This window comes from Pleurodeles waltl, chromosome 7, assembly GCF_031143425.1.
Source record: "Pleurodeles waltl isolate 20211129_DDA chromosome 7, aPleWal1.hap1.20221129, whole genome shotgun sequence".
Taxonomy (NCBI): Eukaryota; Metazoa; Chordata; class Amphibia; order Caudata; family Salamandridae; genus Pleurodeles; species Pleurodeles waltl.
In genome coordinates, this window is record NC_090446.1 from 1,284,902,042 (window position 1) to 1,284,927,626 (window position 25,585).

Genomic DNA, 25,585 nt, shown 5'->3' on the forward strand with positions numbered 1-25,585 from the left:
TGGTGGTGTACCCAGCACACACCACTCTTTAGCAGCTTGCAGTAATTCTACCAGTCTTCAGCTACTGTTAGGCAAGCATCCTAAGAGAGAAAACATCTGCATACATCTTAAACGTTAATGCCATGACCTGCACAAAAAATCCACTCTCTGGTTTTCTCCTTCTCCTTTCTCATGCCCCAGCCCTGAGACTACATCTAAAGAACATCTGATTATAAATTTCAAAGGGTGCATTGTACCTCAGCGAGTAAAAAAAACCTAAACAATTACAAACGAGTTGAGAGCAGGTAAACTGGATACATCTTTTTCAGGAGCAGCAGGACCCAACCCTACAGCTTTTGTATAGTTCCTTCACTGACCCAGAATGATATTTTAATTTTCTTCATACCTGCTGTAAATGATCATCGGCAACACTAGTTGAAGCGTCTCCAGAGGTCCGCACATCCGTCTCCTCCTTTATCAGAGGAATTATCATCTCACCAGCCTGTTTAACAATTAAAAGGAGCTGTATTTAAATCTGCATCAGGCAACATAACTTACAATAGATGCAAACCAAGGGCCTTATTTAGATATTGGTAGACAGATTACTATGCCACAACGGTAATGGATATCCTGTCAGCCGAAATCTAAATCCCATAGAATATAATAGGATTAGATTTTGGCACACAGGATAATAGTCACCGTTGTGACAAAGTAACCCATCTGCCAATATCTAAATCAGGCCCCAAGCATATCTTTTCCAAAGTAACCCCAGTGTCCAGATGCTTAGTGCATTATCAGAAAATCCACACTTTTAAACCCCTTGATGAGCAGCATCTAGAATTAGTCGCTCTGCAGATCTCAACAACAGGCCAGTCAACATTTCTTTCATTACTGACAATATGCCAGAGTTCTTCCCAAAAGGGCATTTATTTACAAACTGTTGAATGAAGCAAGTCTGTAAGCGCTCATTTGCCAGCAGCCAGCATGCTCTTCCCAGTTACAGGTCCATCCAGTTCTTAAATGGAGAACCCTGCGATCAAGATGTGTGGGACATGCCTAAAGTGAGTGTGTGTGATTTACAGATAACATGATGAATGATGGGGTCCTTATGGTGTACGAAATTATGGAATTATTTGGGAAAGTCTGGTTGTATCCTTGTATGAGAAACCCTCCACCATTCTAAAAACATGTACCTGGTGAGTAGGAGGAGAAACAGACATTGTTTGTCCAAAAGGTACCCACCTGCCTGATTGAATATGCTTGACAATACTGTAGTTTTGCTGTTTTATATGCTTGGCTTTGTCTTGAGTGAAATATACACATCTTGTCAACAGAGACTTTACTACTGGATCTTTGAAGGAGGATTGTAGACATCAATAAAGTGGTTTTCCTTTAACTTGTGTGATAATTTATTTGACATACAAAAACAAAACATTGCAAGTTGGAAACTCAAAAACTGAGGGTTCAGCAATCAGGGATGTCCAGTGTGAATACACAGGGGTGTTCCAATACTAGATTTGGGGCTGTATGCCTTGCGAGATAAATGCTCTTATACAAAGACCTGAATGTCTACAAGATGATACTAGCACATGCAGATAGGATAAGATTGGTCACAGGGCCAGTGTTTCAGAAATGTGACCTGGATGGCCACAAGAAGGCGCTAGCTCTTTCTGGTTTTCTATGTGTATCATATTTTTCAGTTATCTATATATTTACCTGGAGCAAAAGCCCTTTCACATTAAAAAAAAAAAGCACTGACTGGGCTATTTAGGTTAGTGAGTGCTATTTGCTGTATCATGCAGTATGGGAGTAGCCCCTTGCCTCCAAGATGAAGTCTTGTGATTTTGCATTTATAAAATCAGACAAACTCAGGTTTCCAGAAATTAAAATTAGAGGGTATGGGGTATCTGGTTATAAGACAGTCTAGGAGGGAGTAATGGACGTTTACAGTTACTAAATTAGTGCAGAATCAGCAAATGATATCTCAACAGTACTGAGCTTTGGATGACGGCTGGAGCCAACAACTTAAATTGGTGTAGACATAGTAACAGCAATCATCTTCATATACACATATATATAAAGAGTGATTCATTATTGGACATTGCCAGCATTCGCAAGGGCAATGATTGGAATTGTGAAAAGTCACTATAAAGACATCGGTGCAAGCAAGCGAGGGCTCACACCATGGCGATATCCGTCTTTACAACAACTGTTTTCGAATGCTCTTTGGTGGTTTAACAATACCTCCAATGGGTTGCTCCTTTGTAGGTCATCATATAATATTTCATGGTGATTTATACAGTAATTCCAGTGGCACGCCATGATAATGCTGTTGTGTGCCACACGGGTGAAGAATAAAACACTTTCAAAATGGTTTTCAAGGTACATATACCTCAGACAGCATGTTTTATAATTCTCCACCAGTGTTGTTCACAACAGGCACATCTTGAAGTTTCTGTTGTATGTAGGCTCCTTGTCTTGCATTTCAGTGTTCTTTGAACTTCATAGTACAGTTAATTCCTGATCTTTTTTCTGAGAATCAAGTCCTGCATCTCCCCAAGTGCCTCTTGTTCCACTCCCTTTGGGCTCTCGTTTTTAGGTTAATTTTTTTTATCGATGGTACCTTTGGGTTTTGAGCCTCTTGCACAGAGACTCAGCATTCTTACTCCATAAGAGCTTCTGTAGGAAAGCACTATTTTTGGCATGGTTAGTCCCTCACTTTTTGCCTGTTATCTGATGTGATTTCGACTGAAAGTGCACTGGGATCCTGGCAACCAGGTCTCCAGTCCCAGATTTCCTTCCCCAAAACGGCAGTTGTTTCCTCAATTCACAAAAAACTTTAGCACCCTCTGAAACTCCCTAGCAAATGGTACCCCTGGTACCAAGGGCACTAAAGAGGGTCCCTCTGGGCTGCAGCACGCATTGTGCTACTCTAAGGAACCCCTCACCAAGCACATGACAGGCTGCCATTGGCGGCTGTGTGTCTTGGTGCAGATAAAAGTGAAAACACAACATGGCATACAGCCTGAGTGCCATGTCCCCTAACACTGCATATAATATATGTAAGTTACCCCTCTAGCAGGCCTTACAGCACTGAACCAGGGTTCATTATATTACATGTGAGGGCATATCTGCATATGCAGATATGCCCCTGCTATGTCTTTGTCGATTCTCAGACATAGTAAGTGATCAAGGAAGCCATTTTACATACATGTGCTAGATACTGGTCAATACAAGTTCCCCAGCTACGTGACGGCTTCACTGAAGATAGGGATATTTGGTATCAAACAACTTGTATTGGTGAACCCACACTGATGCCAGTGTTGGATTTACTAATGCATGCACCCAGAGGGCACCTTAGAGGTCCCCCTGAAAACCTACCAACTACTAGTGTTAGCCTACTGGTCCTGACCAGTTCAGCCATGTTAGCACGTTTCTGACCCCCCCCCTCCCCTCAAAAGGTGAGAGCCAGCGTACTTGGAGCCCAGAGACAAAAGCCTGCACTAGGCTGGGTTGTGACATCTCCAGGCAGGATGGACATTTCAGGGCAGCAAGCTTCAAAGGCCTCGCCACCTTTGAAATGTGACCCAGGTCTCTCCAAATAGTGGAGATGACCGATGCCCCTGTCCTGTCCTCATTTTTGGTGGCAGAACAGGTAGGAAAATTAGGCTGATTAGGAGGTGTGCCCACTTCATGACAGTCCCTCTCCTGAGGCAGACGAGCTGAAGTGGACACCACTTTTTAAATTCCTCCATATTTGTTTGGAAGGAATTACACCACTGGGGTCAGTGTTATGTCCACTTCCCAAAGGAAGTGGTCGCAGAAAGGGTCTAGTTGCCCTGTGTCCATTCAGGGCATTGGCTACAGCCTGGCACTCCTTATAAGGCCGCTAAATTGAGTATTTAGGTGGCACCTCTGAACCCTGGAACTCAGACCCAGACGACCTAAGAAGAAAAGGACAAAGAAGAGACACCAGCCGAAGAGGAGAAGAAGATGGAGCTGACCTGGTACCAACCCCCCAACCTGTTTACACTCCTTGAGGGACTCTGCTCTGCTCCAAAAATCTCCTCGTCCTGCAGCTGAACGTCCAGAAGCCTGGGAGGGCTGTCTGCCTTAATAAAAAAAAAAGTCCCCTGTTTGCAGCAGACCTGGTCTCCAACCACCTCCAGGAACTTTGCGGCCTCTGGTACCGCAAAGACCGACACCTGAAGACACCACTGCATCCGCAGTCACTGACCCAAGTGAGCGTGGACCTCTGGTGCCAGCAAGGTCCCTGGGTGTCAAGAAACCGAGTCCATTGTAGTTTCGTCCCTCCTGGACTCCCTGAAGTCGCCTGCAGCCTCTGCAAGCAGACCTCCTCTCCCGCAGCCTTTGAGGTGAGAGAAACGTGATATGCAAATCAACCACTGCAAATGTCACCACCGGCCCGAGCTGAAGTGGACCTCTGGTGTCATCAACGTCCCCCAGCTCTCCTGAGCTTTTATCAACTCTTGTTTCACCCCTCCTGGACTCCCTGACGACACCTGCAGCCTCAGACCACAGGATCTCCCCAACCGCGAGTGCTCCTGGCTTGGGAAACCCGACGCCAAAGGATACCCCTGCATCCGTTGCCAATGGGCCTTGGAGAAGAGGACCAAAGGTGCACCTACGTCCTGATATTTAAATCAACCACTGCAACTGTCACCACCGGCCCGAGCTGAAGTGGACCTCTGGAGTCATCAACGTCTCCCAGCTCTCCTGAGCTTTTATCAACTCTTGTTTCACCCCTCCTGGACTCCCCGACGACATCTGCAGCCTCAGACCTCAGGATCTCCCCAACCCCGAGTGCTCCTGGCTTGGGAAACCCGACATCCCCCTGCATCCGTTGCCAATGGGCCTTGGAGAAGAGGACCAAAGGTGCACCTACGTCCTGAGCACCCCATGTTTGTGACCTACCTGTTGGTTGCCCCTGACTGGCCCCCCAGCAGGTACCTGCAACCTAAATCCTTGGAGACCAATTCCCATTAAAATACTGCACCTGGCAGCCCCAGTGCTGACCAAAGTGACCTGTTGGTGTGGTCCTGTCACTTGCCCAGTACTAACCTTAAGTCTAGAAGATTGGTCCAGTGAGCAATCAATAAGTGATTGTTTGCAGACCGTTTTTCCTCCCATGTGTTACATTAAAGAACTAAGAAATTGCACTGTCGATTTTTTAAACTGAAAAGTATTTATGCTTGAAAACGTACCTACCTTAAAACTAAATGATTGGGTTCAAAGTGTATATAAAAAGAAGTGTTATTTATCTAAATTGGTCTCGGATTTAGTCTTTGAGTGTGTGTTTCATTTATTGCCTCTGTGAGTACAAAAAATGCTTAGCACTACCATCTGATAAACCCAACTGCTTGCCCACACTACCACAAAATAGAGTCCTATGGGGAACCACTGGACTCTCCGCACAGTGTACTTCTTTTTAGTGCACCATATAGAGAGCCAGCTTCCTACATTGGTGGAATAGCGGTGGGGTCTGAGACTCTGCATTTGCTTACATTTGCCAGTGCTTGTTAGTGACCTGGCTGGTCACTGACCCTCCTGCAGTCCAGCAGCCGTCGAGGGACAGCTCATCTGCAACTCTTGGGATCCTCTGAAGCTCCTGGACCCCGCAGTTGGGCTTCTTCCTCCAGCCGACTTGCAGGAACGTCACCTCTAGGAGTGTGGGCATTGGCACCTGCACCACCTCGTCACCGCCAAGGGTGCTGGACTCTGTCCCCTTCCTTTTCAGGACTACCAGGTCCGGTATCCGTACCCAGGTTCCACCGGCCTGGTCCACAGCTCGTCACAGCAGCTGGACAATCCAAAGCTTCCACTGACTTCAGAGAGAGTCCTCCCCTCTGCACTCGGATCCCCTGGTGTAGATACTCTTGTCTTCTGAGTGTCCACGGGTGGAGCACTCTTCAACCTTCCTCTTGTCTGTTGGTTTCCTTGGGGTCTACTGGGAAGAAACCTGAACCACATAAACTCCAACCACTACGCGATGTGCTAGCCTACGGGATGACTGGGTAGCTAACTACCTTGTTGCTGGGGACACTAATCATACTTACAGCTGGTGTTTTCATCAACCCACAGCCCCTAGCTAACTACCACACTTACCTTGGCTGGGTTCACTATTTTGCATTCCACTTTCTTAGTAAATGGTTTTGCCCTCTCAAAGAGCCCTGTGTATTTTATGATATTTCTGATGGTCATTTTGTGTATGTATTCTGTGTATATAGCTCTAAAGGGAGATATACCAATGCTAGTCTAGTAGTAGTGCTGTAATAAAGAATCCTTTACTTTTGGAATACTTGTGTGGTTCTTTCTTGCGAGTGAGTTACGTTCTGACTACTGTTGTATTGCAAGTGCTTTACATTCCTACAGGATAAGCTTCAGCTGCTCACCTCAGCTACCCTTAGAGAGCTTTTGCTAGCTGGACACAACTATTGACTATCACTAAGGATTGCAGGGACTCAGTATACAATGCCATACCATAGGGTTACACCATAAACTGAGCCGGCCTCCTACATACCTGACCAACTCATCCATAGTGTGTTGCCCTTGGGCTGTGGGTGTGAAAAACTGGGGGCGAAGTTTGGGCATTTGGCGTTTTCTTCTGTGGCAAAGAAGTCTATTTGAGGTTGTCCCCAATGCTGGAAGTATTGGAAAAGGACTTGTGGGTGGAGTTCCCACTCGTGGATTTGTTGGCGACTCTGCAGTGCTTAATTTGTGCTTGTTGTTTCCGGTGCTGAGCACCGGCACTTATTGTTGAGGGCCGGCGCTTATTCTTCGCCCTCAAGCATTTGCTGCAGGCAAAAGGCACATATGGGAAAGACGGAGGAAGAGAAAAACAAAAAAGCGTCACAATTGGAAAAAGCAGAAAGCAGCTAGAGTGAGTTGAAGTGGCAGGGAGCTGCTTTAAATGAAATGAAGTGGCCCGAGATGGCTTCAGGATTATGCTACCTAAATATTCTGTGTTCCCACATTTAATTGCAGCAGCCGTGTGTTTAAGAAGAGAGCTTTGAGCACCAGCACCTTGTTATTTACAAATTAAGCACTGTAGATCTGCAAAGTCGTCTGCTCCTGGTAGCTACTCTGCTAACAAGTGAATGTTGAATCGGAGAGTCCACCTCCAAATGGTCTGGGCTAAAAGGGAAAACTGCAGGGGCTTGGTGCCCCCTTCCTTGTGTAGAAATACATGGCTGTCATGTTGTACATCCTGATGAGGACTACATTGTCAACCAGATGAGAAAGTAAGGCTTTCAGCACTAGGTAAACAGCTAATAATAGTAGGTGATTTATGTAGCGATGTCGCTGTCTGGGAGACTACTGGCCTTTGACAGTTAGATCTTGGGAATGTGCTCTCCATCCCGTAAGGGAGGCGTCTGTTGGTATGGTCTGCAGAACTTGGTTTAGGAAAGGCCATCCTTTTAACATGTTGTTGGTGTTCCACCACTGCAGAGACTGGCAAGCTTGACGGCCGACCAACAGTAGATCTTCCCACTGCCCCTCTGTTTGAGTCCCTTGGTGTGCTAAGCACTCTTGAAACAGATGCATGTTCAGTCTGACATGAGGTACTATGGCTATATATGAAGTCACTACACTGAAGAGACACATGACTATCCTCACTGTTACCTGTAGCCCTGGCTGAAATTGGGGAGTGAGGCGCTGGAATGATTGTAGCCTGGTAGTATACAGGTAAGCTATTCCTAGTTCTGAGTTGAGAATTGCCCTTATGTAAGGTTAGGTTAGAAGTGGTTTGAGGTGGGATTTTAAGGCATTGATTGTAAAGCCTAATTGTGAAGTAGGCTTATGGTGACTTAAGTGAGTTGGTAACACTTTTGGTGAGTCAGGCTTTTGATGAGCCAGTCGTCTAGGTGTGGAAAGACATGCATGTTTTGTCTGCCCAAGGGAGCAGCTATTAATGCGAGACATTTGGTAATATCCTGGGTGTGGTAGTGACTTTCAACTGGTAATGCTGACAGTTTATTACAAACCTTTAAAACTGGACATATGCCAGGTGAATAGGAATATGCAAGTAGGCATCCTTGGAGTCGAGTGCTGTCATGAAGTCGCCTTGTAATAACAGGATAACATCTTGAAGAGTGACCATGTGGAAGTGCTCTAAGAGAATTTACTTGTTTAGGGGTCAGAGATCTAAGATTGGTCTCAGGGATCCATCCTTTTTGGGAATAAGGAAGTTTAGTGAATAGATTCCTGTGCCCTGTGGATGAAGTGGAATGGGCTCAATAGCTCCGTTTTTTAAGACTGTTTGTATTTTTTCTCTGAGCAACTGTTGATGTTGCCTTTGCCTCTAGAGTTGTTACCCCCCATATGAGCCTTTGCAGTATCCTCTAGGCGAGGTGGTCTGCATTAGAGGCAGCTGGTATGAGGTCATAGACTCATGAGAGGTGGGTTTGGGCCCTCCACTGTAGGTTGGAGTGGCGAAAGGAGCCACAGTGGGAAGGTGTCTGCAGCACTCCCACGGCTTTGGCTGTCTTCATTATATTTTAAGAAGAAAAAAAAAGAAATTCTAGTTCTGCTTGAGGTCCAATTAAATGCTCTCCATCAAATGGGCGGGCCAGTAGATTTTGCTATACCTCGGATTCAAACCCCAAGACCTGAAGCTACGCATGGCTGCATAGTGAAACACTGGTGTTTAGCCCTCTAGCTGCAGTATCTGCAGCGTCAAGCGCCCAATGTCTAGATTTGTTGGATATCAATTTTCCCTCAAAGGCTATTTGATAGGCTCGTTTTTTGCATTCTTCTGGGAGGTACTGGAGAAGTTTCTCCATCTTGTCCCACTGCCCTCTATCATACCTAGAGAGGAGGCCGATCGGATTTGCGATACACCAGTGACTGGCAAATTGTACGGCTACTCTCTTTCCGGCTGCATCTATTTTCTTGTTATCCTTATCTGGTGGAGGAGTTTCACCAGATGTTTATTAGCTTTTTTGCATGCAGTTGCTACCACTAAAGTGTTTGGTGGAAGTTGATCACATATGTCTGGCAGGTCATTAGGAGATACCTTATATTAGATCTTACAGGGTCATTGCATAGGTCAGGTGTGTGACGGAGCATACCCTTTAGCACAGGTAGGTATTGTGCGTGACGCAGCAGAGAAAAGTGTGTTGAATATGAAGTCTTTCTCTAGGGGCTCATTGTATTGTTGCACCTTGTGGAAGGCGGCAGCCTCCAAACCAAATTGTGCTATGTAGCAGTGTCATCTAGGGAAGATGGGTTTGCAGCATACAAATAAGAGTCTGTATCAGCTGGTGGGTTAGTGTTATAAGTATCCCATGGGTCAATCCTATGGAAGGAGTTCAAAAGTGTCCCCATCGTCCCTTCGCCCTAAATAAGAATGTGTTGACACTTCAGGCGAATATAATGCAGGGGCAGTTGGTGAAGCAGGTGGTGAGAGTGAATGGCATGGTGTCAGTATAAGCAGTAGGCTAATGAGTAGAGGAAATGTGGTCTCATCTGTCTTTTTCCTATGTTTGGGCATAGGTGGAAAGTCTAAAGCTTCTTCAAAAGGCAGCTGCCTTTTGGAGGGCTACGCACCAGTGTGTGGGGGTCTAGTAATTTTCTGGCCTATGTATGGATGGATCATAATTTGCTTCTGCTGAATATCTATTTCTTGCTGCAGTCTTTGAAACGGGTTACACGAACCCTGATCCATGGAAAGTTTTGAAGGGTGCTGACGTTCTCTGCTCAATGTTTTCAGCTCCGAAGATCTCAGCTCTGATGAGGCAGGTTTTGGTGAAGAAAGTGGCTGGGGTTTCAATGCAGAGATTTTTTACTCTAAACCTTGACTCGATTCTGAGGCGGGATTGGTCTGCTCTGAAGCAGAAAGCTTTGATGTTTTTTTCAACATTAAGCAAGGGGTGGGTGTATCAGAAGACAACGGTCTGTGCCAACCATGGTCTGAAGGCAGGGGTGGCCCAGCAGTGTCTTTGGGACAGTCTTGAATGGGAAGTTAACCCTTTGAGGTGATTTCCTGGGGTCGATATTGAGGTTTGTGGGGCACAGTGTTCACGGCTGGTTGAGCAGGAGGCAGGTCTTCCATCTCAATTTTGGAGCTGTCATCAGGAGTAAAGGTCCCTTCGTTCACAACCGACACCTGTGTGTGGTGTTCTTCTTGGATGTCCTTAGATCCAAACAGGTCTAGTGTATCATTCGCACTCCTTCGAGCCATCGACCCAGTCATGTAAGGTCTTTTTGGATCTGAATGAGCAACAAGCCTTGCAGGTAGACTACTCGTGCTCAGGGGAGAGGCAGAGATTACAGACCTGGTGAAGATCTGTGCAAGGATATTTAGCGTGACCCGAGGACAGAAACTAAAGAACATCTGTTCCATCATCGAGTGGACATGGTATAGGCGGGAATGCCTAAAGACAGCCCAAAGGACCTAGGTCTACACAGGGACGATGAGGTGCCCCAATGAAATTGTAGTCATAGAGCAGAACTGAGAGAGAGGGCTGTGATCAACAACAATCCCACCGGAAAGCAGGTATGAACCAGGAAAGTGCAGCAAATGGTGTCGAACCGGAACAGAAGAGCACAAGCCCGACCCAGATGACAGAAGATAACAATCGAGTCAATATCCATGCACATTACCAACAATAGGAGTAGTCACACTCCCTTAGACCTCTAAGGACTTTCTTAGAAGAAAAACAACTTGCACACATCCAAGCCCAACACTAGATGCCAGGATTATGCTAAGCGTGTGTATCTACAGTCACATAAATCTTGAACATTTAGCCTCTGGAATTGTAGACTGCCAATAAGTCAAGCTTTTTGTATTCAGATAACAATTATAATTTTCAGTGAGAGCTTCTGAATGCAACCTTTTGTATAATAACAGTGGCTGGGTTTCGAAGAAAGGATTGGTTTCAGGAGGGCATCATGTTACTGCTACGGTCCAGTGCAACAATTTCTGGGAATGCTAGGGACTTACTTGTGATGGCACAACAATTCCTATTCAAGAAGCAATACTGCCAATTTGCTGTGCTTTCCCTTCAGTAGCAGTTTTTGGCCTAAAATGTCTGCGTGGAATATTCCCTCATGAATTTATGGGCAGGTCAGTGGTCTATTGATTGGTAAAGAAGCAGCATTTGCAGTCCCTTAACCCCAAAGGCCTAATCACCCTGGCAATAATAGCTGGAATAAAAAAAACAGGCAGTGGTAAACCCAAAAGGTCTGACTTTAATGTAACAACGCATGTAAACAACCATCCACAAATGCAGTGTGCGTGTTTCTCTTGCACAAATATTGCTTACCACCTGTTGGCTTTGCCAATGCTGGGGCAGAAAGCAGCAGAAGAACGTATTGCTTTATCGCTTTTTTATTGTACAGAATGTATACAGGAGACAAAGAATTAAATGTGACAAGTTATGTTATGTTATAAAGATGTATGGAGCGCATGGCTACCCAGAGGCCTCCCAGCGCTATTCAGAGATCTTCAAAAACATAGCCTTCGGAACAGAATTAAAACAGCTATGTTTTAAGTAGATGACGGAAGGATAATTCGTGGCTGGTTTCTCATAGGGCCAAAGGTAGAGAATTCCACAGTTTGGCACCAAGATATGACATAGATCTTCTGCCACATTTGGCTTTTTTTTACTGAGGGGATTTCAGCTAAGGCCGCCGATGAGGACCTAAGATGTCTCACAGGATTATGGAAAGAGGCTAAGGTTCGCAGAAGCGGCGGGCCTTTGTTGTGAAGGGCTCTGTGAATACAACATAATGTTTTAAACTTTATCTGTTGCGCCGAAGGGAGCAAATGCAGAGCCAGGAGGGCTGACTTAGCCAATTCATGCCTAGGTATTTTAAAGAGAAGGCAGGCAGCAGTGGTCTGCACCACCTGTAGTTTCTTTTTTACATATTTTGGAGCACAGAGAAACAAGGCATTCCCATAATCCAGGCGTGAAATGATGAGTGCCTGTATGATAAGTCTCTTTGCAATAGGCAGAAGTATTTTAAACACCTTTCTGAGATGTTTGAATAAACTAAAACAGATGGAAGAGATTTTCTTCGTCTGATGGTCCATGGTCAGCCATGGGTCAAGCCATACTCCTAGACTCTTGATATGTTCCTTGGGCAAGGGTAGATCTCTTACAGGGGAAGTCATATTTGGTTGAGCATGATGACATAAGATCATGCTCTCTGTTTCATCTCCGTTCAGCTTGAGTTTGCAGTCAGAAATCCATTTGGAGCTAAAACTAACTCCAAAAGGAGAGGGTCCAAAATCACTGTCTTCCTGCGTAAAATGCCTTAATCGTAATGCAAATGTAGGGACTTGACCGGAGAACAAGGACCCAAGTCCTCCAAAGAGAGAAAAAATCTAATGCAGCTTAAAGGTAAAGTCCCAACTCTGATTTTCTTTATTAAAACACACTTGTAAGTCCAAAAGCCTCAAAATGAGGTTAATAAGACAGAAATTGCACAAAACGTTGTAGTGGAAGCAAAATAAACTTGTATTTATTTCATTCTTGTAATAAAGTAGTGGTTCCAAGGTAATAGTATCATGAGTGTTTCAAAGCACAACAGTATCCAAGGGATGAGAAGAATCAGCCAACACGTGTTTCGACCCCTCTGGCTATTAGCCGGGGCTTTCTCAAGGCTGAAAAAAGAGGACAAAATCCAATTCGAGACCATTGTAATATTTTCAAGAAAAAAGAATTAAGCAACCATAAGACATCACCAGAAAGTGAGCAACAGATAGAGTGCAGAATTAAGTGCGAAGGAAATGATTCTATTCACAGAAGTGAAGTGTCCTGAAGCCCGGGTGAGATTTAAGATTGGAATGAATTTATGTTAAATAATCCAAAAAGAAACTAACGTGCTGCAAGACGCTGCCCGGAGCTGAGGTGTTAAAGTGAAAATGTAAAGCAGATAGAAAGCCAAAGAGAGGGTTATGAGAGAAGAAATATATTTTATGGAATCATGCTGAATTGACCGAATTGTTATATGAGTTGTGAAGATGACTCTTTTTAGATCTCCGAAACGTGATGCCCTAGTCCTAAAACTGCAGAAAGATACCCCGAGTGTATGCTTAACTGTGAAGACATTTGCAAAATCGAGTGATGCAAAAATAAGGAGAAAAATAAGCATACCATGCAGGAAAAGATCAAATACATTACATAGTCATAGTAATACAACTTCCGATTAAATCATCGTCTGCAAAAAGAAAACCGTAATAACCAATTGAGAAAGGCTAGGCTATGAGTATAAACGAAGAAAAACCAATCCCGTATTAAAAAATTCTTTGGTGTTACTAATACAACTGCCGAATGGTAAGGAGAAATGATAGCGCTCACCTGAGCAATAACCGGAAAGGTTACGGGAAAACGCACGCGAACCGCCAAGGTGAAAGGGGGACGGGCGCGAGAGCGCCGAAGTCTCGTTTAAATGCCTTTAATGGGGAAACAAAAGTCCTATCTCGACTGTAATTACGTAGGTGAAAACAAAGAAAGGACTGCCGGTGGCCGAGGTAGAAAGCACCATTTTAGAACCCCGGCAGAAGGGTGCTGCCATCTTGGAATGTATATAATTAACTAATTTACAGAAAACCAAACGAAAGAAAATAATAATAAATTCCAGGTATAATAAAAGGAAGCTAAGTGCTATAAAAGAAAAAAGAGGAAAGAAAAGAGGAGGAGTGGATAGAAAAAAGGAAAAGTAAACTACACTAAATAGGGAAAAGATATCTTTAACTTAGGAAATGGCAGGAGAGACATCAGTTCAGAATGTTCCAGGAAAAAGACCAAGCATTAAAAGAAAAGAAAAGAAAGGAAAGACTGCATCTAAATATTACAGTGTGTATCAAAATAAACCCTATAAGCATAATTATTTCAGATAGACAGTTCCTTGGAAGTAGGAAAACCTATGAATAAGGAGCTTAAAAGCACTGGTCTCAAAAGACACAGTAAAAACGTTCGGCATAACACTTAGTTGTACAAATCAAGAAGAAGGCTTAACTTATGCCCACATTTACAGGTAATCGTTACTGGGAGGTAAAAACAAGTACCGTAAAGAATAATAGGATTTTACATTAACCAAAAATGCCATTCATGGTCTTTATTGAGTCCATGCTGAACTGTATCATATTTTATTATTATGCGGCTTTCTTCCTGTCGTAGTCGTAGTGCTATGTTGCCGCCTCTCGGGGAACGTATGATGCGACGGAGACCGCTGAAGGTGAAGGTTCGTTGGTGAGCATGAAATTTGATGAAATGTTCCACCAGTGGTGCTTTGATATCTGACTTTTGTATATTTCGATAATGTTCTTGTATTCTGATTTTTAGGGGACGAATCGTGCTACCAATATAGGTAAGATTGCAGGGACACCAAATAGCATAGACAACATAAGGACTGTCACAGTTGATGAAGTCAGTGATATGATATATTTGCTTATTGATAGTAACAGATGTGGATTTAGAGAGACCTAATTTACAAACTGAGCATTTGCTACAGATGTAAAAACCATTTGGTTTAGATGGTAAAAATGTAGTAGGAGACTTATGTTGAAAGAATGAAGGGCAAAGTTTGTTACGAAGATTTGGTGCTCGCCTGAAGCCAATTTGAGGGTGGTTAGTGATGTATTGATTAATTGAAGGATTGTTCAGAAGTAAAAACCAGCATTTCCTTAGTGATTTCCGAATATAATGACGACCATTGTGGAACGCTGTAATAAAACGAATAGTGGTATTCTTGTTAACTCGTTGAGATTTATTCAACAAATGATGCCTATCCATATTTCTCACTTTATCCCTTAGGAAATTTAGTGACTCGTGGTTGTAACCCCTTGAAGTGAGCCTCTCTGTCATTTGTGTGGACGTGATATCATAATCCACAATGTTAGTACAATTTAAACGTGCTCTTCTGAATTCACCTTTTGGTATATTCCGAATAGTACTGTGCGAGTGGCAGCTGGTGGCATGAAGAATTGAGTTAGCAGCTGTTGTTTTGCAAAAGAACTTTGTCTGGAGTTTGTTGTTTTCTATAAAAATCAAAAGATCCAGATACTTAATTGAAGAGTTAGAGATTTGGTAGGTAATATCAATATCCCAAGGGTTGGGTGTAAGAGACTGAATAAATTGTTGAAGATGGACCTCAGGGCCTTGCCAAATAAGCAAAATATCATCGATGTATGGCCCCCAAAAAATTATGTGTTGAATGAAATGTTCCGACCGGTCTGACCAGAGCCAATGGTTTTCCACAGCTCCCATCAAGATACAGGCATAGGGTGGAGCAAATTTCGCCCCCATCGCTGTCCCTTGGAGCTGTAAGTAGAAGTTACCATTGAAAAAAAAGTAATTGTTTCCAGACTAAATTTGAGTATATCCAGAATCATTGTATTGCATGCCAAATGTTGCACCGATCTTGTGGATAGACATTTGCTCACCGCTGCTAGACCATCACTGTGTTTAATCGAAGTATAAAGACTCACAACATCAATAGTTACTAAGAGGTAATCTGATTGCCAATCTATGTCTTGTAACTTCTGTAGAATGTCTTCTGTGTCTCTAACATAAGAAGGTAGATTAATCATGAATGGTTGGAGCTCCTTGTCAATTAAGGATCCCAGCTTGGAGCATACAGAATTCACTCCTGAAATTATGGGTCTGCCCTTTGGTGGATGTCCTGTTTTATGGATCTTAGGTAACAGATACAACGTTGGAATGGTTGGAAATTGAAGAAAGAGAGCAGTTTTTTCCGAGCTGGAAAGAATATGGCGGGAGTGCCAGTGCTCCAGCAATTCTTGTAGTCTGAGTTGTATTTCAGCTGTTGGATTGTGGGAAAGTTTCTTATAACAGGTCTTGTCCTGAGGCTGACATCCATTTGGATACTGCCCGTAGACATGGAGCAAGTGCTGAATCAACTGAATTCTGTTTGGTGGAGTAGGAGACCACCAGTTGGGTGTCATCCGCGTTATGATACCAGGCAGAGGCCATATGGCTCCACTACCTTTGCCAATGGCGACATATGGATATTAAATGACGTGAGGCTTAGAGAGGAGCCTTGAGGCACTCCCCAACAACTATTGAAGCAACTTGAATAGAAATAGAAACAATGAAGTACCTGAAATGATCTTGCTTCTAAATATGAGGTAAACCAACTTAACACTCTCCCTGTAACTCCAATCTCCCTCCTTCTCTGAAGTAAAATGTTGTGGTCTACAGTGTCGAAAGCGGCACTGAGGTCAAGAAGCACAATTGCAGATACCAGTCCCTGATCAAGGTGTAGTGGGTGAGTGCACTTTTCAGTTGTAAAATAGGCCCTGAAGGAGAAGCAATACAACAAACATTCAACAGCATGATAAACCGAGAATAATCCCCCTCTGTATATACCTAAAGCCCTCGCTGTGTTTTCAAATCATTCCTGTAGGAAGCTGGCTAACTATGTAGTGTACCAATGTAGGAATACACCATGTAGATAGTACAGGAGACCCTTATTGGTTGGCAGAGGTTAAAGTAACAACCCTAAATGCTCTTTTGGTGGTAGTGTGGACGAGTAGTTTAGGCTTATCAGAGGGTAGTGCTAAGCATTTCTTGAACACACAGTCAATAAAAGAGCCACATACTCAAGAAACAACTCAAGACCAACTTTAGAAAACTACCAACACTTTATATTATTTTATACACTGAAAATCTTCAGAATTAGTTAAGTACTGTTTGTAATATTTCTGTGCATTGTGAGGTAAGTATATAACACAAATGTGCTTTTAGGCAGTAATGCTCATCAATGGAAAAAGACCATGTACTGCTTACGGGGATTTGCAAAGTATCTCAGGGTTATCCTTTAGGTCCAAGAATGCTAGAGGGCCAAGGTCATGAGAACCAACAGCAGTTCTGTTTTTCCTGACCTGGATTGTCCAGGTGCACAGGTGCTATACGAGTCAGTCAGGTGCCTTGGACACTGCATGGTTGGCAAAGAAGGGGCCACCTTAAAACAGGCTGCAGAGGGGGTTTTGGGAGCAAGTCTGGGCACTCCCAGTGGGGGACTCAGTTTGTGAGGGTCTTGGGAGCAGGAGAGCACATTTGATAGTAGTGGAACCAGGCTTGGGAGCTCGAGTGCAGAGAGTTTTGGTTGGCTGGTCCTGCGCGTCAATGGTGCTCACAAGTGTTGGTTAAACCTGCAAAGGGGAAGAAAAAAAAAAACAGGGCCACTCTGGTGGTCAACCTTGTTTGTTTCGTTGTCCCTCGGGGTCAGGTCGTCTTTAGCAGTGGTGGTGTCTGGTTGAGACAAAAACAAGCCTTCATGCTTGCAACTGCCTAAGTACCTCAGGTATTGGTGTAGGCGACCTCCTGGAGTGCAGTGACCTCCTCCTGGGAGATTGCAGTGTCGGTGGACCAAGTAGTCAGCAGATAGGTGGACTGGATGTCGTGGCTGGTGCCTACAGGTTGCAGGGAAGTGGTCCGCTACTCCATGGGAGATGCGGGCTGATTGACAAAGTGCTGGCAGCCCTCCGAGGCTTTAGGGAGATGCACAGCTGAAGGACAAGTTGGGTTTGGGCGATTGTTAGGGCAGCAGTATGTAGGCAGGGTTTGTCGCCAAAAGTCCAAACTGGTCCATAGTTCTCACGTTGGTTGGCTCTTTTTTGTCCTTCTTGTAGTTAAGCATATCTAAGTTCCTGGTGTCAGGGAGCCACCTAAATACTCAATTTAGGGGTGTTTAGGGGAGTAGCCAATGGCTACACCCCTAAACTACACCCCATATATGACCACATATGGCCACCATATAGTGACTGCACCCCATACAGTATATGACCACTTCCTGTGAAGAATGGACATAACCCTGTCCCATAATTCCTAATTCCACCAAAAACAACATGGTGGAACCCTTCCTTCGTGGAGCACATCAGGCTGTCCACCTTAGGGGTGTGACTAGCCTGGTAGTGTAACACGCCTCCTTGAATAGCTCATTTACACCTGTTCTGGTTCCAAAGGGCCTCAGGACAGGGGGTATTCCCCAGGTATGGAAGAAGCCAGGGTCACATATCAAAGTGGTGCATAGGGTTAGAAGCCTTCAGTCCAGATATGCTGATTTAAAAGCCAGCTTGCAGGAAGAGGTGATAACGCCTTCCTCCAGGGCAGGCACGGCTTTTCTCCTCTGAGCATGTGGGCTCACACCTTGAGGGTGTCAAACTCATCTGAGGAGGCAGGCTGGTTGATACCAGTCAGTCAGCACACTAGAGGACTGGTAGCTTTCAGGAGACACATATAAGGTGATCTCTGGGTGTAGGTCATAATAAATCAAATACTGGCGTCAGTATGGATTTATTAAGATGAGGCGTGTGATACCAAACACGATAGGTTTCATTGAAGCCATTATGTAGGTGAGTATCTCATAATGACCAGTGTCTAGTATATACCTTTAGATAGTTTCCCTGTTCACTTGTAAGATCCAGTAATTGAACTAGACACCAAAGGGACATATCTTCTCACGCAGATATATCCTCACATAAAATATAATGCAAACTGTCTTAGGGCTCTAAGGCCTGCTGTTGGGGTTGACGTACATATAATAGATGCAGTGAGTTGGGGGCATGGCAGCCGAAGTGTGTGCCATGTCGTGTTTTCACTCATGGGTTGCACATGACAAGCTGTCTACAATGGCAGCCTATATGCAATTTATATGGGGGTCCCTTAGAGAGGCACAATACACCTGTGAGTGGACCCTTTTTAGTCCCCAGGCCCCAAGTACCAGGAGTACCATTTACTAGGGACTCACAGAAGTACTAAAGAGTGTGCCAATTACTCCTTTTACCTAGTTTTAGGGAAAGAGCAATGGCACTGAGTGCCTGGTTAGCAGGAATCCAGTGCACCTTCAGTCAAAAAGCCTCAGTACCAGTGGCAAAAAGTGGGAGTGACCATGCCAAAAAGGGCACTTTCCTACAATTCCTAACTGCTAAGCAATCAGCCAAACTAACTGTTGAACATAGTGGTGCATGCAGAGACCCTGTATGATGTGGTAACACAATACTAGCAAGAACATTTTGAGAACACTACTTTATATGCAATGGTAAAAGACAGAACACATTCCATATTAAAATGGTGGTGTACCAAGCACACACCACTCTTTAGCAGCTTGCAATCATTCTACCAGTCTTCAGCTACTGTTAGGCAAGCAGCCTAATGGAGAAAACATATGCATACATCTTAAACGTTAATGCCATGACCTGCACAAAAAATCCACTCTCTGGTTTTCTCCTCCTTTTTCATGCCCCAGCCCTGAGACTACCTCTAAAGAAGAGATCTGATTATGAATTTCAAAGGGTGCATTGTACCTCAGGGATAAAAAAAAAGAAACAATTACACCAGAGTTGAGAGCAGGTAAACTGGATACATCTTTTTCAGGAGCAGCAGGACCCAGCCCTAGAGCTTTTGTACAATTCCTTCACTGACCCAGAAGGATCTTTTAATTTTCTTCATACCTGCTGTATCTGATCATCGGCACCACTAGATGAAGCGTCTCCAGAGGTCCGCACATCCGTCTCCTCCTTTATCAGAGGAATTATCATCTCACCAGCCTGTTGAACAATTAAAAGGAGCTGTATTTAAATCTGCACCAGGCAACATAACTTACAATAGATGCAAACCAAGGGCCTGATTTAGATATTTGTGGACCGGTTACTATGCCACAACGGTAACGGATATCCTGTCAGCCGAAATCTAAATCCCATAGAATATAATAGGATTTAGATTTTGGAACACAGGATAATATTCACCGTTGTGACAAAGTAACCCATCTGCCAATATCCAAATCAGGCCCCAAGCGTATCTTTTCCAAAGTAACCCCAGAGTCCAGATGCATAGTGCAATATCAGAAAATCCACACTTTTAAATTCCCTCAATGAGCAGCATCTAGACTTAGTCGCTCAGCAGATCTCAACAACAGGCCAGACAACATTTCTTTCATTACTGACAATATGCCAGAGTTCTTACCAAAAGGGCATTTACTTACAAACTGTTGAATGAAGCAAGTCTGTGGGCGCTCCTTTGCCAGCAGCCAGCATGCTCTTCCTAGTTACAGGTCCATCCAGTTCTTAAATGAAGAACCCTGCGATCAAAATGTGTGGGACATGCCTAAAGGGAGTGTGTGTGATTTACAGTTAACATGATGAATGATGGGGTCCTTAGGGTGTATAAAATTATGTAATTGTTTTGGAAGTCTGGTTATATCCTTGTATGACAAACCCTCCACCATTCCAAAAAAATGTACTTGGTGAGTAGGAGGAGCAAACAAACATGGTTTGTCCAAGAGGTACCCACCTGCCTGATTGAATATGCTTGACAATAATTCCTGTAGTTTTGCTGTTTTATATGCTTGGCTTTGTCTGAGTAAAATATATACACATCTTGTCAACAGAGACTTTACTACTGGATCTTTGAAGGATGATTGTAGACATCAATAAAGTGGTTTTCCTTTAACTTGGGTGGTCATTTATTTGGCATACAAAAATTAAACATTGCAAGTTGGAAACTCAAAAACTGAGGGTTCAGCAATCAGGGATGTCCAGTGTGAATACACAGGGGTGTTCCAATACTAGATTTGGGGCTGTATGCCTTGCGAGATAAATGCTCTTATACAAAGACCTGAATGTCTACAAGATGATACTAGCACATGCAGATAGGATAAGATTGGTCACAGGGCCAACGTTTCAGAAATGTGACATGGATTTCCACAAGAAGGCGCCAGCTCTTTCTGGTTTTCTATATGTATCATATTTTTCAGTTATCTATATACTTACCTGGAGCAAAAGCCCTTTCACATAAAAAAAAAAAAGCACTGACGGGGCTATTTAGGTTAGTGAGTGCTATTTGCTGTATCATGCAGTATGGAAGTAGCCCCTTGCCTCCAAGATGAAGTCTTGTGATTTTGCATTTATAAAATCAGACAAACTCAGGTTTCCAGAAATTAAAATTAGAGGGTATGGGGTATCTGGTTATAAGACAGTCTAGGAGGGAGTAATGGACGTTTACAGTTACTAAATTAGAGCAGAATCCGCAACTGATACCTCAACAGTCCTGAGCTTTGGATGACGGCTGGAGCCAACAACTTAAATTGGTGTAGACATCGTAACAGCAATCATCTTCAAATACACATATACATGTGTATAAAGAGTGATTAATTATTGGACATTGTCGGCATTCGCAAGGGCAATGACTGGAATTGAGAAAATACACTATAAAGGCACTGGTGCAAGCACGTGAGGGCCAACACCATGGCGATATCCGTCTCTACAACAACTGTTTTCGAATACTCTTTGGTGGTTTAACAATACCTTCAATGGGTTGCTCCTTTGTAGATCATCATATAATATTTCATGGTGATTTATACAGTAATTCCAGTGGCACGCCATGATAATGCTGTTGTGTGCCACACGGGTGAAAAACACTTTCAACATGGTTTTCAAGGTACATATACCTCAGACAGCATGTTTTTTTAAATTCTCCACCAGTGTTGCTCACAACACGCATATCTTGACGTTTCTGTTGTATGTAGGCTCCTTGTCTTGCATTTCAGTGTTCTTTGATCTTCATAGTACAGTTCATTCCTGTTCTTTTTTTTCTTGGAATCAAGTCCTGCATCTGCCCAAGTGCCTCTTGTTCCACTCCCTTTGGCCTCTCATTCTTAGGCTAAAATTGTTATCGATGTTGCCTTTGGGGTTTGAGCCTCTTGCACAGAGACTCAGCATTCCTATTCCATAAGAGCTGCTGTAGGAAAGCACCGTTTTTGGCATGGTTAGTCCCTCACTTTTTGCCTGTTATCTGATGTGATTTCGACTGAAAGTGCACTGGGCTCCTGCCAACCAGGTCTCCAGTCCCAGATTTTCTTCCCCAAAACTGCAGTTGTTTCCTAAATTCACAAAAACCTTTAGCACCCTCTGAAACTCACTAGTAAATGGTACCCCTGGTACCAAGGGCACTAAAGAGGGTTCCTCTGGGCTGCAGCACGCATTGTGCTACTCTAAGGAACCCCTCACCAAGCACATGACAGGCTGCCATTGGCGGCTGTGTGTCTTGGCACAGATAAAAGTGAAAACAAAACATGGCACACAGTCTGAGTGCCATGTCACCTAACACTGCATACAATATATGAAAGTCACCCCTCTAGCAGGCCTTACAGCCCTAAGCCAGGGTGCATTATATTACATGTGAGGGCATATCTGACCATGCAGCTATGCCCCTGCTATGTCTTTGTCGATTCTCAGACATAGTAAGTGATAAAGGAAGCCATTTTAAATACATGTGCTGCATACTGGTCACTACAAGTTCCCCAGCTATGTGATGGCTTCACTGAAGATAGGGATGTTTGGTACCAAACACCTTGTATTGGTGAACCCACACTGATGCCAGTGTTGGATTTACCAATGTATGCACCCAGAGGGCACCTTAGAGGTCCCCCTAAAAACCTACCAACTACTAGTGTTAGCCTACTGGTCCTGACCAGTTCAGCCACGTTAGCCACATTTCTGACCCCTCCACCACCAAGGAGAGTGCCAGCGCATTTCGAGCCCAGAGACAAAAGCCTGCACTGGGCTGGGCTGGGACACCTCCAGGCAGGATGGACATTTCAGGGCAGCAAGCTTCAAAGGCCTCGCCACCTTTGAAATGTGACCCAGGTCTCTCCAAATAGTGGAGATGACCGATGCCCCTGTCCTGTCCTCATTTTTGGTGGCAGAACAGGTAGGAAAATTAGGCTGATTAGGAGGTGTGCCCACTTCATGCCAGTCCCTCCCCTAAGGCGGACGAGCTGAAGTGGACACCACTTTTTAAATTCCTCCATATTTGTTTGGAAGGAATTACACCACTGGGGGTCAGGTCCACTTCCCAAAGGAAGTGGTCGCAGAAAGGGTCTAGTCGCCCTTTGTCCATTCAGGGCATTGGCTACAATCTGGCACTCCTTGTAAGGCCGCTAAATTGAGTATTTAGGTGGCACCTCTGAACCCTGGAACTCAGACCCAGACGACCTAAGAAGAAAAGGACAAAGAAGAGACACCAGCCGAAGAGGGGAAGAAGATGGAGCTGACCTGGTACCAACTTCCCAACCTATTTGCACTCCTTGAAGGACTCTGCTCCAAAAGTTGCCTCGTCCTGCAGCTGAACCTCCAGAAGCCTGGGAGAGCTGTCTGCCTTAAAAAAAAAAAGACTCAAAACCCCTGTGTGCAGCAGACCTGCTCCCCAACCACCTCCAAGAACGTTGCAGCCTCTGGTACCACAAAGACCGACACCTGAAGACACCACTGCACCCACAGTCACTGATCCAAGTGAGCGTGGACATCTGGTGCCAGCAAGGTCCCTGGGTGTCCAGAGACCGAGTCCATTGTAGTTTCGCCCCTCCTGGACTCCCTGAAGTCGCCTGCAGCCTCTGCAAGCAGACCTACTCTCCCACAGCCTTTGAGGTGAGAGAAACCTGATATCCAAATCAACCACTGCACTTGTCACCACCGGCCCGAGCTGAAGTGGACCCCTGGTGTCGACGTCCCCGAGCTCTCCTGAGCTTTTATCAACTCTGGTTTCACTTCTCCTGGACTCCCCGAAGACACCTGAAGTCTCAGACCACAGGATCTCCACAACCGCGAGTGCTCCTGGCCCGGGAAACCCGACGCCAAAGGATACCCCTGCATCCATTGCCAATGGGCCTTGGAGAAGAGGACCAAAGGTGCACCTATGTCCCTGAGCGCCCCTGGCTGGCCACCCCCAGCCAAACCTAAACCCATAGAGACCAATCCCCATTAAAATACTGCACCTGGCAGCCCCAGTGCTAACCAAAGTGACCTGTTGGTGTGGTCCTGTCACTTGCCCAGTACTAACCTTAAGTCCAGGAGATTGGTCCCGCGAGCAATCAATAAGTGATTGTTTGCAGACTGTTTTTTCCTGCCATGTGTTACATTGAAGAAATAAGAAACTGCACTATCGATTTTTGAAACTGAAAAGTATTTATGCTTGAAAACGTACCTACCTTAAAACGAAACGATTGGGTTCAAAGTGTATATAAAAAGAAGTGTTATCTATCTAAATTGGTCTCGGATTTATTCTTTGAGTGTGTGTTTCATTTATTGTCTCTGTGAGTACAAAAAATGCTTAGCACTACCATCTGATAAACCCAACTGCTTGTCCACACTCCCACAAAATAGAGTCCTATGGGAACCACTGGACTCTCAAAACGGTGTACTTCTTTTTAGTGCACCATATAGAGAGCCAGCTTCCTACATTGGTGGAATAGCGGTGGGGTCTGAGACTCTGCATTTGCTGATACCACTTGGGCAATACGTGATTACAGGAGTAAATCCAAAAATTGCTGTTAGTTAAAACGCATTTTTGAATTGGGTGTTTTTTCCCCAAATTCTTAAAAGTAACTGTTAGGCCCTTGGTTATGTCCCTGTAGCTTAGTTTAAAAATCTTTTTAAAAAGTTACTTTAGTTAGGACTGTTAGAATTTTTTTCTCTAGCTCAAAAAGATCCCATCTTTAGAAAAAAAAAAAAAAAAAAAAGAGTACCCCAGACAGTGTGGATAAGGAGCTCACCCTTACTCCTTATCTCCAGCTTTCTCACAAGCAGTTAAGAGCTCCCTGTAAAGGGTACAAAATTAAACCCAGGCTCAAACCCTACCTCTGTAAAGCTCCAGGAACTGTTGGCAGAGTATGAGCATGACCATGTGACTGATGTAGCCACTGACCCTGTAGAGCAGGGCAGCTCAAGTGAAGGAGGATCTGGACCCTCCACCACTTGAAAGAGTGGAACTTGCATCCCACAAACAACCCAAGGTGCCTAGAGTATCCCCTCTAATGAGGATGGATCAGGTTCCTCGAGGTCCAGAAAAGAACTCTGAAGAGGAGATTCTCTTAGAGAGACTAGCTCAAAGAATTGCCCTAGACTTCAGGATACTGGGCATAGAAAGGGAAAGAGCAGACAGATTTAGAACCCATGAATGGTGGCAGCAACATTATATCTAGGGACAGAACATGGCACTCTGGTAAGTCACTCCTCAAGCAGGATTTACATGCCTAAGGCAGGGTGCACTATACTACAGGTGAGGGCATAGCTACATGAGCAACAATGTCCAATCTTAGATATTGTTAGTGCAGTGTGGTCATATTAAGTAGATGGGCTGGGGGTTTGTCATTACAAACTCCACAGCTCCATAAAGGCTTCAGTGAAGTTTGGTATCAAACTTCTCAGCACAATAGACCCACGCTAATACCAGTGTTGGATGAATTGTAAAATGCACACAGATGGCATCTTAGAGATGCCCACTGTATTTTACCCAACCCTTTAGTGAAGGGCTGACCAGTCTGTGCCAGCCTGCCACTAACAGACAGGTTTCTGACCCCATGGGGTAAGAGCCTTTGCGCTCTCTGGAGTCAGAAAGAAAGCCTGCTCTGGGTGGAGGTGCTTCACACCTCCCCCCTGCAGGAACTGTAACACCTGGCTTTGAGCCTCAAATGCTCAGGTCTTGTGGAGATGCCAGCCCACCGGGATGCGGCCGGTTCGGCGGGAAACTTAAGAAAAACAAGGAGTAACCACTTCAGCTAGGACCACCCCTAAGGGGTCCAGAGCTGAAGTGACCACCTCCCTGCAGAATTCTCC

At 44.5% G+C, this 25,585-nt stretch overlaps 1 protein-coding gene across 1 annotated transcript in view; it reads right to left on the reverse strand.

Moving 5' to 3' along the window:
- The window catches only part of LOC138246182 (uncharacterized), a 448,661-nt gene that overhangs the window by 239,547 nt on the left and 183,529 nt on the right, over window positions 1-25,585 (reverse strand). Inside the window, exons 12-13 of the mRNA XM_069200506.1 lie at window positions 19,427-19,522; window positions 386-481 (exon numbers count right to left, since the gene is read on the reverse strand). Of these exons, the coding sequence (XP_069056607.1) occupies window positions 386-481; window positions 19,427-19,522 (192 nt within the window). The remainder of the gene's footprint in view (window positions 1-385; window positions 482-19,426; window positions 19,523-25,585) is intronic.